The sequence below is a fragment of the Apium graveolens genome, chromosome 6, assembly GCF_009905375.1.
Source record: "Apium graveolens cultivar Ventura chromosome 6, ASM990537v1, whole genome shotgun sequence".
Lineage (NCBI taxonomy): Eukaryota > Viridiplantae > Streptophyta > Magnoliopsida > Apiales > Apiaceae > Apium > Apium graveolens.
In genome coordinates, this window is record NC_133652.1 from 31232757 (window position 1) to 31251066 (window position 18310).

At 37.7% G+C, this 18310-nt stretch overlaps 2 protein-coding genes across 2 annotated transcripts; both read left to right on the plus strand.

Moving 5' to 3' along the window:
- The first annotated feature begins 2366 nt into the window (after nt 1-2366).
- Nucleotides 2367-5331, plus strand: LOC141664856 (uncharacterized). Its single transcript, XM_074470810.1, has 2 exons — nt 2367-3570; nt 3953-5331. Exons 1-2 carry the CDS (start codon nt 2367-2369, stop codon nt 5329-5331), a joined length of 2583 nt encoding a protein of 860 aa, XP_074326911.1.
- Nucleotides 5332-8421: 3090 nt separating this feature from the next.
- Nucleotides 8422-11084, plus strand: LOC141664052 (putative pentatricopeptide repeat-containing protein At3g25970). The gene has a single exon (XM_074469912.1). It carries the CDS (start codon nt 8950-8952, stop codon nt 11047-11049), a length of 2100 nt encoding a protein of 699 aa, XP_074326013.1. The 5' UTR covers nt 8422-8949; the 3' UTR covers nt 11050-11084.
- The last annotated feature ends 7226 nt before the right edge of the window (nt 11085-18310 follow it).

Sequence of the window (18310 nt, forward strand, 5' to 3'; positions counted from 1 at the left end):
CGGTAATATACTTGGACATAGTCGACCTCCAAGTGACTTGGAGTTCATGAATTCTTTGGTAAACAGTTAATTTTGTTGAATATAACTTAGAATGACTTAACTGAGAGCTCTGATTTGGATATAGCAAATGAAGAGAATGAAGAACTGGCCCTGGATGTTGAGGGAGAGGAATCGGTGAATCGTTTTGAGTTGTGCCTGGTGGGGAAGTTTCTGACGGAGAAAAGTCTGAATGTTCGTGCAATGAAGTCTAAAATGGCTGACATATGGAAACCGGCGATGGGAATTAACATTAAAACGCTTGTTCCAGATTTGTTCTTGTTCCAGTTTTATCATAAGAACGACTTAGACTGGATGATGAGCAATGGTCCATGGTCTTTTGACAATACGATGTTGGTTACGAGTACAATTCCAGCAGGAGGTGACCCTACTAAAGTCCCTTTGAATGAAGTGGCATTTTGGATTCAGATTTATGATTTACCCAGTGGTTATATGTCGGAAGTTGTAGGCAAACAACTAGGTAATTTTTTTGGTTCGTTTGTTTCGTTTGATCCAAGTAATACTAAGAGTATCTGGCGTGAATATATGAGAGTTAGAATTAAAGTAGATGTGCGTCTGCCATTGAAAAGGAAGAAGAAGATCTGCAAGAAGGATAAGTCTGAGTTTATTGTTAATTGCAAGTATGAGAAACTTGGCGAGTTCTATTTCATCTGTGGTCTTTTATCTCATACAGAGCGTTTCTGTAAAAAGAAGATCAGTGGAGAAATGGATGGTAACAGTCGAGAATGGGGGGCATGGCTCCATGCACCACCACGAAGACATACCGCTCAGGGGAGAAGCAAGTGGTTGCGAGATGAGACGGACGAAGAATGGGGCGAGAATTAAGGAAGAGATAATAATCAGGGGTTTGAAAATCAAATGATGGTTAAGAGGGAGGGATTTCAGGAGAATAAAGGTAAGGAGGTTATTATGAGGGAGAGTTTTAAGGGATCAGTAAATCAAGGGATAATTAGTGATAGCAGATTGGAGGGAAATCTGTTTTCAAATAATAGAAATAGGCCTATGGATGAGGAGTTAGATGGGTTGGACTTAGAAGAAAGAAAACGTAAGAGATGTGGGCCGAGTGTAAGAATGGAAATTGATGGCACTGTCACAACAACAAACACAGAATCTGGGCTTTCTATAGTTGATTGCACAGACTCTTCAACTCTTGATTTGGCTAAGCTTGCTCAGCAAGCTAGCCATCAGCCATGAATTGCTTAGGATGGAACTGTAGGGGGTTGGGGAACTCCCGTACAGTTCGTGCTTTGAACGATCTTGTCAAAGATCGTAAACCCGACATTTTATTTTTAAGTGAAACTATTTCAGATGCTAATAAAATTGAGAAGCTTCGATTTAAACTGGGTTTTGCTCAGGGCTTTTCTGTTGATAGAATTGGTAGAAATGGGGGTCTTGCACTCTTTTGGAAGACAGGTGTAGATTGTAGTATTATGGGTTATTCGCAGAATCATATAGATCTAGCTGTTAATGTTCACAGTGTGGCCAACTGGAGGCTGACTCTCTATTATGGTTTTCCGGAACGTGCCAGAAGGAAAGAAGCCTGGGATATGATTCGGAATCTGGCTAGGTTGTCGAGTCTCCCCTGGTGCATCATGGGGGATTTCAATGACTTACTTTATAATGCGGATAAGAAGGGTAATAACTTGCATCCTAGAGCACTTATGGAACGGTTCAGGTCTGCTCTAGAGGATAGTATGCGGTCGGAAGTTGATTTGACAGGAGGTCTCTTTACTTGGGGGAAGGGGAGAGAGGTACGAGTGATTGGGTTCAAGAACGTTTGGACAGGGCATTTGCTACTAGAGAATGGTGGTTGAAGTTTCCGCTTTGTAATCTTAAAGCTGTATCAACTCCAGTGTCAGACCATGATGCTATTCATCTCGAGTTTATGGAGGTTGCAGTGCCTAAGAGAGTTTTTAGATTTAAATTCGAAAATACCTGGCTAAAGGAGGCGACTTTCATAAAAGATGTTACAGAACATTGGGAGAATATTCCTAGCATGCATCTGTTGCCAAAATTGAATTCGGTGTCTAGATATATGGAGAAGTGGGGGAGAGATTTTTTCAATAAGTTCAAAGAAAAAGTTAGACGGCAGAAATTGATCTTGGATGATTTGAAGAACATGAATGATGACTATAGTGTGAAGCAATATGTTATTAGAGCGTGACAAACTTAATGAAATCCTGTTGTATGAGGAGATTTATTGGAAGCAACGAGCAAAGCTTTTTTGTCTCAAGGAAGGAGATGATAATACAAAATTTTTTCATGTTCATGCTTCGATTCGTAAGAGGAATAATCGTATTGATTTTTTGATGACAGATGCAGGACGAAAGGTGGATTCTGATGCTGAAATGGGGGAGGTAATTCATGACTATTTTAGTAATATTTTTGCTGTGAGTAATAATGTGCAAATGAATAGAACAGTTGCTAGTCCACGAGTCATTTCAGCAGAGCAAAATCAGAGTTTGATAGCAGATATGACGTTTGAGGAGTTCACAGATGCTGCGTACCAAATGCACCCAGATAAGGCTAGTGGCCCTGACGGATTAAATCCAGCGTTTTACCAGAACTTTTGGAATGTGATGGGCAGTGAGGTGTTTGATTGTTGCAAGAAATGGCTTCAAGGTACGATTTCAGCTGATTTCAATCACACTACTGCCGTTTTAATCCCAAAGAAAGAGAATGCCTGCCATATGAAAGATTTGCGACCCATAGCTCTTTGTAACGTGCTCTACAAGATTGTAGCAAAGGTATTGGCGAACAGGTTGAAATGGGTCCTTCCATGTCTCATCTCAAAGAAACAGTCTGCTTTTGTTCCTAATCGTAGCATTACTGATAATGTTGTAGTTGCCTTCGAGGTGGTGCATCATATGAGGAGAGCCAGGGGTGGTAGGGATGGTGAGATTGCACTCAAGTTAGATATCAGTAAAGCGTACGACAAGGTCAGCTGGGAGTACTTAAGGAACTGTATGCACTCTCTTGGTTTCTGTAATGAATGGATAAATTGGATTATGCAGTGTGTTACGACAGTGTCCTACGATATCAATTTTAATGGCATGTCTGTTGGTCCTATCACTCCGAGAAGAGGACTCCGTCAAGGAGATCCCCTATCTCCTTATCTCTTCTTGATGTGTGTGGAAGGGTTATCTAACTTGTTGGACAATGCAGAGAATAATGGTAGGATTCACGGATGTAAAATCAGCTCAACGGCTCCTGAGGTGTCTCATCTTCTTTTTGCTGACGACTCATTCTTGTTTTTTAAAGCGACTGCTGAGGAAGCCTCATACATTAAATCAATCTTGGAGGATTATGCAGCCATGTCAGGTCAGGAGATCAATTACCAGAAATCAGGGATCATGTTCAGTTCAAATGTTCGAACAGATAAACAAGTTCAGCTTGCTGCAATTTTGGGTGTCCATAATGATATTTCTAATAGTCATTATCTTGGTCTCCCTTCTCTAGTGGGAAGATCAAAAAAGAGAGTTTTTGGCTATGTGAAGGATAGAGTTGTGAAACGTATCTAAGGATGGAACTCTAAGATGATTTCGAAGGGGGGTAAATCAGTACTGATCAGAAATGTGGCCCAAACTATTCCTGCATATAGTATGTCGTGTTTCCTTCTTCCTAAAACTCTATCACAGGAGATTGAAAGACTTTTTAATGGTTATTGGTGAAAATCTGGTTCTTCACAAAGCAGAGGTGTTATCTGGTTATCATGGGAGGGGATGAGCATGTCAAAAAGTAGAGGTGGCTTGGGTTTTAAGAGTCTATATGGTTTCAACATTGCATTGTTAGGGAAGCACATTTGGAAATGCATAGAACAACCTGGTCTTCTGGTGTCACGTGTGTTGAAAGCTCGTTACTTTCCTGATTGAGCATGTTTTAAACGCAACGAAAGGACAGGGCTCAAGTTTTATTTGGCAGAGTTTGTGGCAGGCAAAGGAAGAATTAGGTAAGAGATTCAGATGGGTGGTTGGAAATGGTCAGAGTATTGTAGCAACGAAGGATGCGTGGCTTCAAAAGAAAGTGGATTTTAAAGTTGAACCTCATAGGAGGTATGAGGGAAGAAACAAAGTGGTTGCCTCGTTGTTCTGTCCGGGGTCGAAAGTTTGGGATGCTAGGAGAATTTATGAATCTTTTAATATTATAGATGCCAAAGCTATTCTGGCAACTTCTGTGCCGCAACATTCAGTTGAAGATAGAATAGTATGGTTCATGTCTACTGATGGGATTTATGATGTGAAGACTGGATACCATTTCTGGCATAATCACAATGTTGGTGATTCTATATGTATTCGTTCAGCTGGTTGGAACAAACTTTGGAGACTCAATGTACCTCACAAGGTTAAGGTGTTTCTATGGCGCTTCTGTAGGAATAACTTACATGTTCGGAATTGTCTCAGACATAAAGGAGTTCGAGTAACTATAATGTGCCCGATGTGTAATATGGATGTGGAACATCTAGGTCATGTTTTTTTCGATTGTAACTTTGCAAAGAATTGCTGGCACGTGGCAGGTTTTTCGTTTGATATGTCCCAGGTGCTATCAGTCTCTGAATGGCTACTTAGTAAACTTGAGGTGTTGAATCAAGCTGAGAGCATTAACCTCGTGACAGTCCTGTGGGGTATATGGTTTTGGCGCAATAAGAAAGTATGGGAGGATAAGGTGGTAACTGCAGTAGTGGCTATGGAGCTGAGCTTTAAGCATATTCAGGAATGGAGGAAGGTCAGAATGAAGGATAAAGTCACTAAATCTGGTACTCACATACCAGGTGTCGTGAATGATCGTAAGTGGTGTCCTCCTCCTCAAAATAAGCTCAAGTTGAACGTTGATGCTTCAGTTCTTCCACAGGCTGATACCTTCTCGGTAGGAATGGTAATTCGAGATCACAGGGGTCAGTTTGTAGAGGCGCGAGTAATGACATTGCCTTGTCCTGCGACGGTCTTGGAGGCTGAAAGCATTGGTGTTAGGGAGGCCCTCTCGTGGGTTATGCAGAGGGGTGATGATAATGTGATTATAGAAACTGATTCACTACTCACAGCTAGTGCCCTGCAGAAGAAGAAAATTTACTTGTTGGAGGTGGGTCATGTGCTAGATCAGTACAAAGAGGTGCTCGTTTCTACTACTGGATTCGTGGTTAATTATGTCCGCAAGCAAGCAAACAAGGTAGCTCATAGACTAGCTCGAATTCCTTGTTCTCTGAATTTCTCTCTTGTATTTACGTCTCCACCTGCTCATTTGTTGGAGACCCTTATGAATGATTTTCCTAATGAATGAAGAAGTTTTTTGATTCAAAAAAAAAACTGAGAGCTCTCAAATTCTATTGTCAATCTCTCAACAACATTAAATCAACTCTACTTTGCTAACAATTACATATATGGAAGCATACCCTAAGAAATCAGGAAATTTTTGAAAATGACCCTACTAACATTCTATCAAAACATGTTAATATGAAGTATTTTAGAATTTATCTTTAGTGACATCAACAAATTTGAAACTATTCAATTTTGATAATTGAAATTGCCTTATTAATTGTGCCGGTATTGTTTTAAATAAGACTTCAATTTTGTTAGAATTTATTAAGATCTTTTAAAGATGAGTTACATTTTCCAACTAGAGTATTTGAATTTAAATTGAAGTTTTAAATTTTAGGAAAGCATAATTTAGTATATTAATTAACATATTTCATTCAATTTTCTTTAGTTGGGATTTGTATTATAATAAATTTTTGAATCTGGATTTTGAAATTGTTTAATAAGTTTTTTATTGGCGAGAATTTTTTGATCATATTTTTCACACATGTATTGGATTATATAATGGCTATGACTTTATTTATAGAATGTTTTGTCAATGTGAGATGACTTATTTGTGTGAATGCAGGATGACCATATATGATGGTTTTTAACAATTTATTGGGTATTTATGAATCGTTAAGTGTATCTTATTATAGTAAAAAAATTGGTTCCCAAAGTTCTCTTTTGATTAAATCTTATTTTATTTCTTTAATGTCTTTTTATATATATTCATTTTTCTTCAAATAAATTATTATCGGATATAATTTTCTTTATTATTTTTAATATATTTTCCTAATTTAGCATTCTTTACCTTTGTTTTCTATCGAATCAAAAAGACTAAAGAGGAGAACGTCTCATTGTCAATCTTTCATGACAACCAATACCCAAGGTTCTCGTCTCGAGATCTTTAAGCAGCGACAACTAATTTCTCAAAAATTATCTACTGGGCAAGAGAAGATATGGCTCGGTTTACAAAGTATAACTGGAATTATTGAAACAGATTATTATAGTGCAAGTACTAAATGATGAAATATACGGAGCTAACAAGAATATCCTGCCAGAATGCAAAATTTTGAGGAGCATTCGCCACCAAAATATTATAAAAAATCTTACAGTTTGCTCGAGCACTACTTTTGTGGGTAAAAATGTTACTCCCTCGGTCCCTAAAAACGTCTACTGTTTGTATTATACACGTTTATCAATACACATTTTTAATTATTAATATCTTTAATTTTGTATTAATATTAAATATAAAAATTTCATTTTATTAAAATACTCATAAATACAAATCCAACAAAATCACTCATGACTATGTTTGATCTTATAGATTAGACGTAATTTAGAAGTCAATCGCTTAACATGAAAAGTATAAAAAATCAAAAGAGGCAAAATATTTTGGGACGGAGGGAGTAAGAGCAAGTCCAATTGTCTGTTAATAGATTCCTTATAAATATTATAAAATATTAACTTTTAGTGATTTAAGACATTATTTTGAATTTTAACTCCAACAATGTTCCTTAATATTATAATAATAATAAATTTAAATGAGATATGAAAGGAAGAGAGAGAAAAGAACTAAAAAGAATAGAGAGAAATCAATTTTTTATTAATAAAAATGATATAAGGGATGACTTGTGATTTCTTAAAGATAAGGTATGAGAGAAATGTTTTAATGATATAAGTAACCACTAAGACACTGTTAAAGCGTAATTTTATGTTATCTTCCTTATATTTGGACTTAAAAACATGTTTAAGGGAGCTGTTGTATTTGCTCTAATGCATTGATTCTTGAGTTCATAACAAATGGAAGTCTAGAATTGTACTCCGTGTCATTCAATTCCCTGCAGGTTTTTTTCTAACACTCGATACATATTTTAAGGCTTGTAATTTATTTTTAATTTTTTTTTTTGTTTTGAACTTTAAGCATTAAATTTTAATTTCAAAGAATTTTTTAAAAAAATAATTTATATAACTTACTTTATGAAAGCATTAAAATACGTGCCGAACTCCACGTTCCCCAACGTAACAATCCTAATGTGACAGAGGGCCCGCAAGGGTTGGCTCAGTTGGTTAAAGAGAGGAAAATTGTCTTCTTGGTCACAGGTTCGAATCCCACGGGAGGAGAATTTATGATTATGCCTCCTGAGTCAGAGCATGTCGCTTAAATGCGGTTTACCTTGGTTCACGTGTTTTGCAGGCTATTGCGTGAGCCCGTAGGGCTTACCCAGTGCGCACCAGAAGGGTAGCGGCTGCGGGTTACCTACGATAAAAAAAAAATGTGACAGAGGGATTAAGAAAGGGGCACGCATGTAATTATTTAATTTGATTAAAAATTTATTAAGACCTTATTTGGCAATTAGCTATAACAAATTAAGTTATCTATTTTGATTAAGTGATTGAGTTAACCGTTTTGACTAGCTGATTGAATTTAGTTATTTCGAATAAAATCGTTTGTTAAATAGATGTTTAATTAGGTTTTTGTACTATCTACTTGGAAAAACTCCTCTTAAGTAACTTTTTGAAAATTAGCTTTTTGGAACCAAAATATTATTTTAAAAAATTAATTATCAAACATTAATATTAGAGGTTTCAATTGATCAAACTCTAATTTGATTTTTAATAAAAATTGCGTCAAAAAACTAATTTAAAAAACGACGTAAAATTGATGCGAGGAAAGTTTTTTTTTTAAATATTTATTGAGTCGTTTGGTTCATGATGTGTTATCGGGTTGGAATAGTAATCGAGTTAGAGTAGTATGAGAATCAGGTATCATATCTGTTATTATGTGTTTGATTGAGTGCTAAAATGAATATTTTTTATTTGAAATATATTAAGTCAAAAAATTTAATTTTTATAATTTATTAATTTTATTATTATTTAATAATATATTTTTGGTTTATAGATTTATTTTAGTTTAAACATTTACATTCAATTGCTTAAATAAAATTAACATAGTAGAATTAAAGATAATACTCATAGCCTCGCTCGTACCCACCTCCTACTTGGGTATAAAAACCACAACCCGAGGTTTGAGAAATGAATATCAATTTTTTTTGCTAGAACCACACAAAAACATGTATGAGATTAGAGCATTTGCAACACACTCTATATTCAAGCTATTACCTCAAAAAATGAGTAGAGAGAATTAAAATTTTGGTTGAATAGATTTTTTAAACTCACTCGAGTTTAATCTTTCTCCTCAATCTTAAGAGTCTAAGTGTATATATTTTTGACAACATTATATTTCTTTTTTCAGTTACTTTTATTTTTTGTGAATTTAAGATATTGTAATCATGGCTATTGGAGATTTAATATATTATCATCTTTGATAATACTTTTTAAATTGACTATTATTTGTAAAAAGTGAGGTTGGAGCATGTTGGAAATGCTAACCCTGATACTTTAGTCTTGTTTTCGGAATGTTACAGTTTCTATGAACTTCGCGGGCTTTCATATACAAACCCTGGATATAAAGGGCATTAAAATTTCATTCTTTTTACCAAACATTCAATCTGTAGCTCCCTCAAGCAATGACATATATATAGGTCTCTGAGAAAAAAAAATCACATATTGTCGATCTATTGTTAGCCACTACAGATGAATGAGGGCACTACACTTAATTATTGGAACTTCTTTAGCCAAGGTTGGTGTAAGTCATTGTCAAGCAATCAAATTAGGGACTATTGGGGATATATACACAAACAATATTCTCATAAGCGGTTATACAAAATGCAGAGAACTTGGTTGTGCATTGAAGGTGTTCGACGAAATGCTTCACAGGGACACTGTTTCTTGGAACTCTGTGATAGCTGGATATATAAATTGTGGGAGCTACGAGAGTGCGTGGGAGTTTTTTAAGAGCATGAAAAGACATGGGGTTGCTTTGGATGGCTATACTTTTGGAAGCATACTCAAGGGGATTGCTTGTGATATGCGTCTCTTTCTCGGCCGACAAGTGCATTCGGATATAGTTAAGATGGATTACCAAGGGAATGTTTATGCGGAAAGTGCTCTTTTGGATATGTATGCCAAGTGTGGTAGAGTGGAGGATGCTATGAAGGTATTTGAGTGCATGCCTGAGCGTAATTCTGTGTCGTGGAATGCTCTTATTGCGGGGTATGTAGAATTGGGTGACCGTGTGAATTCTTTTAGGTTATTAAATTGTATGAAGAGAGAACGTACGTCTGTTGATGATGGTACATTTGCTCCTCTTTTGACATTGCTTGATGACCCTGTACTCTACAAGCTGACGTTACAGCTCCATGGTGCAGTTCTAAAGCACGGTTTGGCTCATTGTAACACTGTATACAATGCTACAATTACTGCTTACTCCGCTTGTGGATCCATTCAAGATGCAAAGAGAGTATTTGATAGCTTCCCTTTTGCTAGAGACCTTGTCACATGGAATGCTATGTTGGCAGCCTACATTGTACATGAGCAAGAAAATAATGCATTTATATTGTTCCTGAAGTTGCGTGAACTTGGACTAATGCCTGACCTCTACACATACACAAGTATGATAAGTGCTTGTTCCGGAAAACCACAAGAATGCCAAGGAAAGTCGTTGCACTGTCTGGTTCTAAAGACGGGGCTCGAACAATCAACCCCAATTTCTAATAGTTTGATAGCTATGTATCTTAGATCAAATTCCATCTACATGGAAGAAGCATTGCTTATATTTTCATCGATGAATGTCAAGGACCGTGTCTCTTGGAATTCAGTACTTACAGGATTCTCGCAATATGGATTAAGTGAAAATGCACTTAAACTGTTTCAGGAAATGAACCTAAATCACGAAGAGATTGATCACTATGCTTTTTCAGCTGTATTAAGGTCTTGTGCTGATATGGCTACCCTGCAATTGGGTCAACAAGTTCATGTTCTGTCAATAAAATCAGGATTTGAGACAAACGAATATGTCACCAGTTCATTAATATTTATGTATTCCAAGTGCGGATTCATTGAAGATGCTAGACGATGCTTTGAAGCGACGCGTAAAGTCAGCGCAGTCAGTTGGAATTCAATCTTGTTTGGCTATGCTCAACACGGGCAAGGTCAAGTCGCGCTTGACCTGTTCCACTTAATGAAAGATGAAAATGTAAAGATGGATCACATAACATTTGTGGCAGTGCTTACTGCTTGTAGCCACATTGGTCTGGTTGACGAAGGAAAAGAATTTCTGCAATGTATGGAATCTGATTATGGAATACCTCCGCGAATGGAACATTATGCTTGTGCAGTAGATCTTTTTGGCCGGGCTGGACGTTTACAGGAAGCAAAGGCCGTAGTTGAAGGCATGCCATTTCAACCTGATGCAATGGTCTGGAAAACTCTATTAGGTGCCTGCAGGATTAGTGGTGATATTGAACTGGCATCTGAAGTGGCAAGCTATTTGATGGAATCGGATCCTGGGGAGCACTGCACTTATGTTCTTCTTTCTGATATATATGGACACTTTAGAAGGTGGGATGAAATAGCTAGTGTGAAGAGGTTGATGAGGGAGCGAGGGGTCAAGAAGATACCAGGTTGGAGCTGGATAGAACTGAAGAACCAGATCCATTCTTTTAACGCAGAGGATCGTTCTCACCCCTGTAGCGAAGAAATATACAGCCTATTAGTTGCACTACTAGATGAGGTTACAATTTTGGAAGCTGGTAATAATTTGGAGTTCTTAATTTATGATCTAAATACCATGAATTGATTTTACTTGGCATATTGACCATTTTTGTAGTTTTAGGCTGTAGAAATAATCTCATTTTCTTACTCATAGAAATAGTGTCTTGTATACATGACCCTATTTTCTTTTGTTGTTTTTCAAAAATTTATTGTGTATTGGAATATGGATTATATACTGTCATTAGAGAGAATACTTACAGGAGACACGGTTATACAGTAAGTAGGAACTGCAAATGTACCTGTCCACATTCTGTATACATTATAAATATTTACTACTGAGTATAAATGGAATTCTGATTTAAAGAAGAATCTACCGCCATCACATATACACACATATATATATATTCTTTTCTTCTGTTCTTAGAAATTTTTTCTGCTAAACTTCCTGCTTTTTTGTGTCACGTTAATTAAAGATATAGTTTGAATCTTTAGTATGAGTGAGTTGTGAACTATGATTAATTAGTTTGAATTTTTTGTATGTTAATGCTTTTACCAATGAAGGATATACCTATTGATTTTCTTTGCTGATTCTTTAGGGTAATTATTGTTGGTTTTTAATCTAAACGTTTGAATTATGTTTTATTTATATTTATTTGTTTTATTCACTCTGGTTAGACCGAGTCTTCAGCTGAAAGGATCAGGTGTCAAGTAGTTGCTAGTTAGTAGGACAAGTGGTGGAATAACGTTCTAGTCATGGAGAGTTTGTAGGAGTCAGTTTAGTTCTCTATTTTTCAGTTAGTTTTTTCTTTGCTTATGAATTCTATATATGTAAGTGTTGCTTCATAAATAAAATACGTCAGTTGGACAAATACTGTTTTGTCTTCTCAGCTACATTACATTTTGTTAACAAAACGCATATATATATATCTGTGATTTCCCAACAATCTGGTATCAGAGCATTAGTAAATTGATTGAGTGGCTGATGCCCAAATATATGCCAAAGACAACAACAACAATGGAGCCAGGAAGAAACAAAGACGGTACAGTGAGTTTGAATTATCCCATGTTGACGAGAACGAATTATACAGCATGGGCGATGAAGATGAAGGTGTACATGCAGGCCCATGGCGTCTGGGATGCAGTGGAACCCAAGGATCCCAATGGGGTGGTAGAAGAAAAGATAGACAAGCTCGCCTTGGCTGCTATCTATCAAAGCATTCCAGAAGACATTCTTTTATCGCTTGCAGATAAGGAAACTGCCAAAGCAGCGTGGGAAGCAATTAAAGTAATGAGCCAAGGTGCTGAACGTGTCAAAAGTGCAAAAGTTCAGACCCTCAAGGCGGAATTCGAAGCAGTGAACATGAAAGATACAGATTCTTTAGACGATTTTTGTCTGAAAGTCACAGCCTTGGTGACAAACATTCGTGCATTGGGAGAAGTTGTTGCTGAGTCATACGTGGTAAAGAAATTATTAAGAGCTGTACCTCCGAAATTCTTGCAGATTGCTTCCACAATTGAGCAGTTCGGAAATCTGGAAACAATGACTTTCGAAGAAACTGTTGGTTCTTTGAAGGCTCATGAGGAGAGGATGCGAGGACCAAGTGAAGGAAATGGAAGTCAGTTGCTTCTTACGGAAGAGGTTTGGATGAAGAAAGAAAAGGAGGAGAGCAAATTGTTGCTCACTCGTGATGAATGGAACAAACGCTCGAATCGGGGTGGACTCGATCAAAAGGTGCGAGCAAGAGATAATAATCGAGGTGTAAGGGACAGGAGTCGTGCAAGATGTTTTAACTGCAACCTACTCGGGCATTTTGCAGCAGATTGCAGGAGACCAAAACGAGACAGGGACAACAAGGAAGAGGTTAACATAGCACAACTTCCCGATGATGAACCTGCACTGTTATTGAATGAACTTGAGGATGAAAATGAGAAGGTGGTTCTCATAACCGAGGAAAGAGTGTCTCCAAAATTGAGTCAAGAAGCCGAAAGAAATCAGATGAAGTCCAACCTATGGTACCTGGACAACGGAGCTAGTAATCACATGACGGGTCAACGTTCGAAATTCAGGGTACTGGACGAGAAGATAACTGGACAAGTCAAGTTCGGAGACGGATCGGTTGTCCACATCAAGGGAAGAGGATCAGTGGTGGTCAGAGGAAAAACTGGAGAGGAACGAACCCTACGTCACGTGTACTACATCCCATCCCTCTGCAGTAACATAATCAGCATTGGGCAGTTAGCAGAGGAAGGGAACAAGGTGACAATTAGTGGGGATTACTTGTGGGTACGTGACGCATGTGGAACTCTACTTATGAAAGTGAAAAGAACTCAAAACAGGTTGTACAAAATCATTCTAGAAGACGGTGAATCACATTGTATGTTGTCAAAAGCGGAAGAAGACACCTGGCTGTGGCATTCTCGATTGGGACATGTAAACTTCAAGGCCTTAAAGCTGATGGAGAACATGAAGATGGTGCATGGGTTGCCAAAGCTATGTTTCCTCAAGGATGTGTGTGCAGGGTGTCTTATGTCAAAACAGGCCAGGAAAAGCTTTCCGTCACAGTCAAATTACAACACAAAGAAGGAGCTAGAGTTGATTTATGGAGATTTATGTGGTCCCATCTCGCCAACTACGACTGCAGGTAACAAATATATATTTTTGTTGGTTGATGATTTTAGCAGAGTCATGTGGGCTTACTTTCTGAAATCAAAAGATGAAGCCTTTTCAGTCTTCAAGAAATTCAGAGCAAAAGTTGAAAATTGTCCGGAGAGAAAGATCAGAGCATTTAGAACAGATAGAGGAGGTGAGTTCTGTTCAAAGGAATTTGTGAATTATTGTGAAGAGGAAGGCATCGAGAGACAATACACCGCCCCATACTCGCCGCAACAAAATGGCATCGTGGAAAGAAGAAACAGAACAATGGTGGAGATGGCCCGTAGCTTATTGAAGGAAGCACAACTGCCAAATCACTTTTGGGGTGAAGCCATTCGGCATTCAATTTACATTTTGAATCGATTACCTACGAGAGCAGTGTCTGATGTAACTCCGTACGAAGCTTGGTCAAAAGTGAAGCCCAATATTGAGCATTTGCGTGTTTTTGGCTGCCTGGGTTACATGAAGTTACCAAGTGTTCAGGTGAAGAAACTAGGAGATCGCAGCAAGCCAGTAATTTATCTTGGAAAGGAATCTGGTACCAAAGCTTACAGGTTGTACGACCCTGTAAACAAAGTGGTACATGTTAGTAGAAATGTAACATTCGATGAAAAGAAACGTTGGTCATGGGAGTCCGATGCATATCCAGAAACAGTTGAGACTAGAACATTCACGGTATTTGGAGGAAGTGCACCTACAGTGGAGGAAAACACTTCTGGAGCTGGTTCAGATATGGTGTTCGAGTCTGAGAGTGAAAATGAATCTCATTCAGAATCCACAAATGCAGACTCAATGGACTCTCGAGAATCGACTCAACACTCAAGCTCCATAGCATCAATGACAGACTCTGACACGAGCAGCGAACCAAGGAATCTCAGATCACTTGATGACATTTATGCTAATACGGAAGAAGTTGTTCTTGAAGACGAATAGCTGTTTCTCATGGGGGTGGACGAACCTGTAAATTACAAAGAAGCTGAAAAGGAGCAGAACTGGAGAGAGGCAATGGCAAGGGAAACAGAGGTTGTCAATCGCAATGGAACCTGGAAACTTACCACATTGCCATCTGGGCACAAGGTCATTGGTTTGAAGTGGGTGTACAAGGTTAAAAGAAATGCAGACGGGAAAATTCAAAAATATAAGGCGAGGATCGTGGCTAAAGGGTACGTTCAGAAGCAGGGAGTTGATTTTGAAGAAATCTTCGCCCCGGTGACTCGGCTAGAAACTGTGAGACTACTACTTGCTCTTGCTGCGAAGAACGGATGGGAGGTTCATCACCTCGATGTAAAAACTGCATTTTTGAATGGAGAGCTTCGAGAAGAGGTCTACGTTTCACAACCCGAAGGTTTTGTCAAGGCAGGAAAGGAGAACTTAGTGTACAGACTTGTGAAGGCCCTATATGGTTTGAGGCAGGCGCCTCGAGCATGGTACGCAAAGCTAAATAGCTGCCTGGAAGAGCTGGGTTTCGAGAGATGTCCATACGAGCATGCAGTTTACACGAATAAAAGCAACGGGGAAACTCTAATCGTCGGAGTATATGTAGATGATTTACTTGTGACCGGTTCTAGTGTTGGAATGATAAACGAGTTCAAGAAAAGAATGAATGAGAGGTTTGAGATGAGCAATCTGGGAAAGCTTTCTTATTATTTGGGTATAGAAGTCAGACAAAGCAAGGGATGTATTGAGTTAAGGCAAACTAATTATGCCAAGAAGATTTTGGAGAAAGCTGGCATGAGTGAATGCAACGCAACCAAATTCCCAATGGATCCAAAAGAAAACATTGGCAAAGATGAAGGTGGGAAATTGGTCGATACAACACAGTTTAAAAGCTTGGTTGGAGGTTTACGATACTTGGTCCATACACGACCAGATATCGCGTTTTCTGTCGGTATAATCAGCAGGTACATGGAAACACCTACGGTAATGCATCTTAATGCTGCAAAAAGGGTCCTGCGTTATATCAAGGGTACCTTGAATTATGGTCTCGTGTACACAAGAAACAGTGGCAACAATGTGTTGACAGGCTATAGTGACAGTGATTTGGCAGGACAAGTCGAAGATAGGAAGAGTACCACTGGGATGGTGTTTTATTTGGATGAAAGCTTGATAACCTGGGTTTCACAAAAACAGAAGTGTGTGGCTCTGTCATCTTGCGAAGCGGAGTTTATGGCTGCTACTGCAGCAGCCTGCCAAGCCATTTGGCTACGAAAATTGTTGGCTCAGATTACAGGTGAGTTTATCAGTCCTGTAGTAATCTACTTGGACAACAAGTCCGCTATCGATTTAGCTAAGAATCCTATGTTTCACGGACGCAGCAAGCACATAGATATACGATATCATTTCATCCGGGAATGCGTTGAAAAGGGAGAAATCATTGTCAAGCATGTGAATACGGACATGCAGCGAGCAGATTCTCTAACTAAGGCTCTTGCAGTGGTGAAATTCGAGAGGATGCGTAAACTTCTGGGCATCAAGGAGCTGCTGGAATAAGTTTAGATTACGGGGGAAATTTGTTGGTTTTTAATCTAAACGTTTGAATTATGTTTTATTTATATTTATTTGTTTTATTCACTCTTGGTTAGACCGAGTCTTCAGCTGAAAGGATCAGGTGTCAAGTAGTTGCTAGTTAGTAGGACAAATGGTGGAATAACGTTCTAGTCATGGAGAGTTTGTAGGAGTCAGTTTAGTTCTCTATTTTTCAGTTAGTTTTTTCTTTGCTTATGAATTCTATATATGTAAGTGTTGCTTCATAAATAAAATACGTCAGTTGGACAAATACTGTTTTGTCTTCTCAGCTACATTACATTTTGTTAACAAAACGCATATATATATATATATCTGTGATTTCCCAACAATTATCTATAGCTATGTCTGCACAATCATTTGCAGGTTGTTGTGACTTGCAATGGGTAAGTTTAAGAAGCCTGTATTATATTTTGATTTTAAGCCTTAGACTGTGCCTCAAAGAACAGTGCAGAGTGCTATTTTTGCGATGGAGTTGTGTAAGATGAATCGGCATGGAAGGTGGTTGGTTGCAGGCTTCCTAGCAACCAACTTCAGAGAAAATTCAATGTTGCTTTTGTTGGGTTTGTTTCCCTTTTTGGAGTTCGTCGGACCATGGGCCGATTTGCAATACTGACACTATTCATTCTCTCCGGTGCTGAAATTACAGGTCATAATCTAGTTTCTTCCCAAGGTGGAAAATTAAGCATTCAATCTAGTTAAATATCTTTTACCTACACCATTGCTAGTCATAATCTCACGGCTATATTCGGAGTGTGTGCGTGTGTGTGTGACAGCTGTTTCCTGGGTGTAAAAAAGAAGCTCTTGGAGTTTTTTTTTATTGATTTTGATATAATGCAAAACAGAATACTTGCATACACATGAAGGTATCAACTCCTCTAGGTTGCAATTTTCGGGATAAGTTATCAAGTTAGAGTAAGCTCGTGCTGATCCCTTTGAGGTTGCTGTATTCTGTAGCTAATTCCTTTCTTTTTCTTTCAGTTATCTTTTTTTTTATCTTAGCCATGTTTGTTTCATGGGATTATAATCCCGGGATAATAATCCGGGAATAACTAATTTATTAAAATTAGTCATATTGATAAAATAATCCTATCATATGTTTGTTTGGAAGGATTAATTCTTTTAAAATTTTATTCTATATTTGTTTTGATGAATAATCTTTATGATTGGAATATAGTCCTTTAAATTTTTCAATCCTATGTTTGTTTTACATGAAATTATGAGGGGATTATAATTCTTTAAAAAATGACTTTAAAAAATGATTTATAAGAGGGGTATAAAATAATATTTACTCCCACCAAGTATTAGAGGCCGGAGCTAAGGATACTCTTCTTTTGTTTGTCATTCATGTTTCACGGCAGCACTTGAGGCTCAACTTCCTGAACTAATTATGAAAAATGCATAAAATTGAAGTTAATGAACTCATAATGATGGCCAAGTGTCGGTAAGCATTAGGGTTGCTTTCAGATTTAGATATTATTTTGAAATCATGGAAAGGAACCCATATTAGAATCTCTGAACAAAACAAGAAAAATATTTGGATTATTGCATCTGTGGCTTTATTGGGATGGACTCTTTGATCCATCCAATTCAATAATAATAAGCGAGGATCAGGCTACCACCATCAGCTAGAAAACAATAGCATGAACACTATAATTATTTGTTTATTTAATATTGTAAAGATATTTTAATCGGAGACATGGATAAGATAAGATAAGATATTAGAAGCCAGAAATTATTAGTAGTTTCTTATTTCTTATAAATTCTTTTTCCTTTGTATGTAAAGATTTATATAGTCTCATATTTTGACTGGGACAGTAGAAGCAGTAAATGAATATAGCAAAACCTGGAGCAGAAAAGAAAACAAGTGAACAGCCACAGATTTGTAGTAGAAGACCGAGGGCAAGGCACCCTGTAAATTGGAGGGGTACACAGATTTTCTCAAAATGCATTGGACCTAGCTTCCAAATACAAACAGAGTCTAACTATTTACTAGTGCACGTGATACCCCATGATCAGACTATTCCTCGTCGTCGGTGCTAAATTCCTTATATTCATTTTCTTCCGTATGTACCTCTGTATCTACATATTCCATGAGTTTTTGTTAAAGGGCAGGCGTTTGGTTCGTATACAAGAAACAAAATGGAACTGAAAAAAGATATGAGAAGAA

Excerpts from the sequence above, each read along its gene's own strand:
- LOC141664052 (XM_074469912.1), top strand. The coding sequence starts at position 8,950 with ATGAGGGCACTACACTTAATTATTGGAACTTCTTTAGCCAAGGTTGGT.
- LOC141664856 (XM_074470810.1), top strand. The coding sequence starts at position 2,367 with ATGACAGATGCAGGACGAAAGGTGGATTCTGATGCTGAAATGGGGGAG. Across the intron at positions 3,571-3,952 it reads GAAGGATAGAGTTGTGAAAC|GACAGGGCTCAAGTTTTATT; the intron begins GTATCTAAGGAT and ends ACGCAACGAAAG.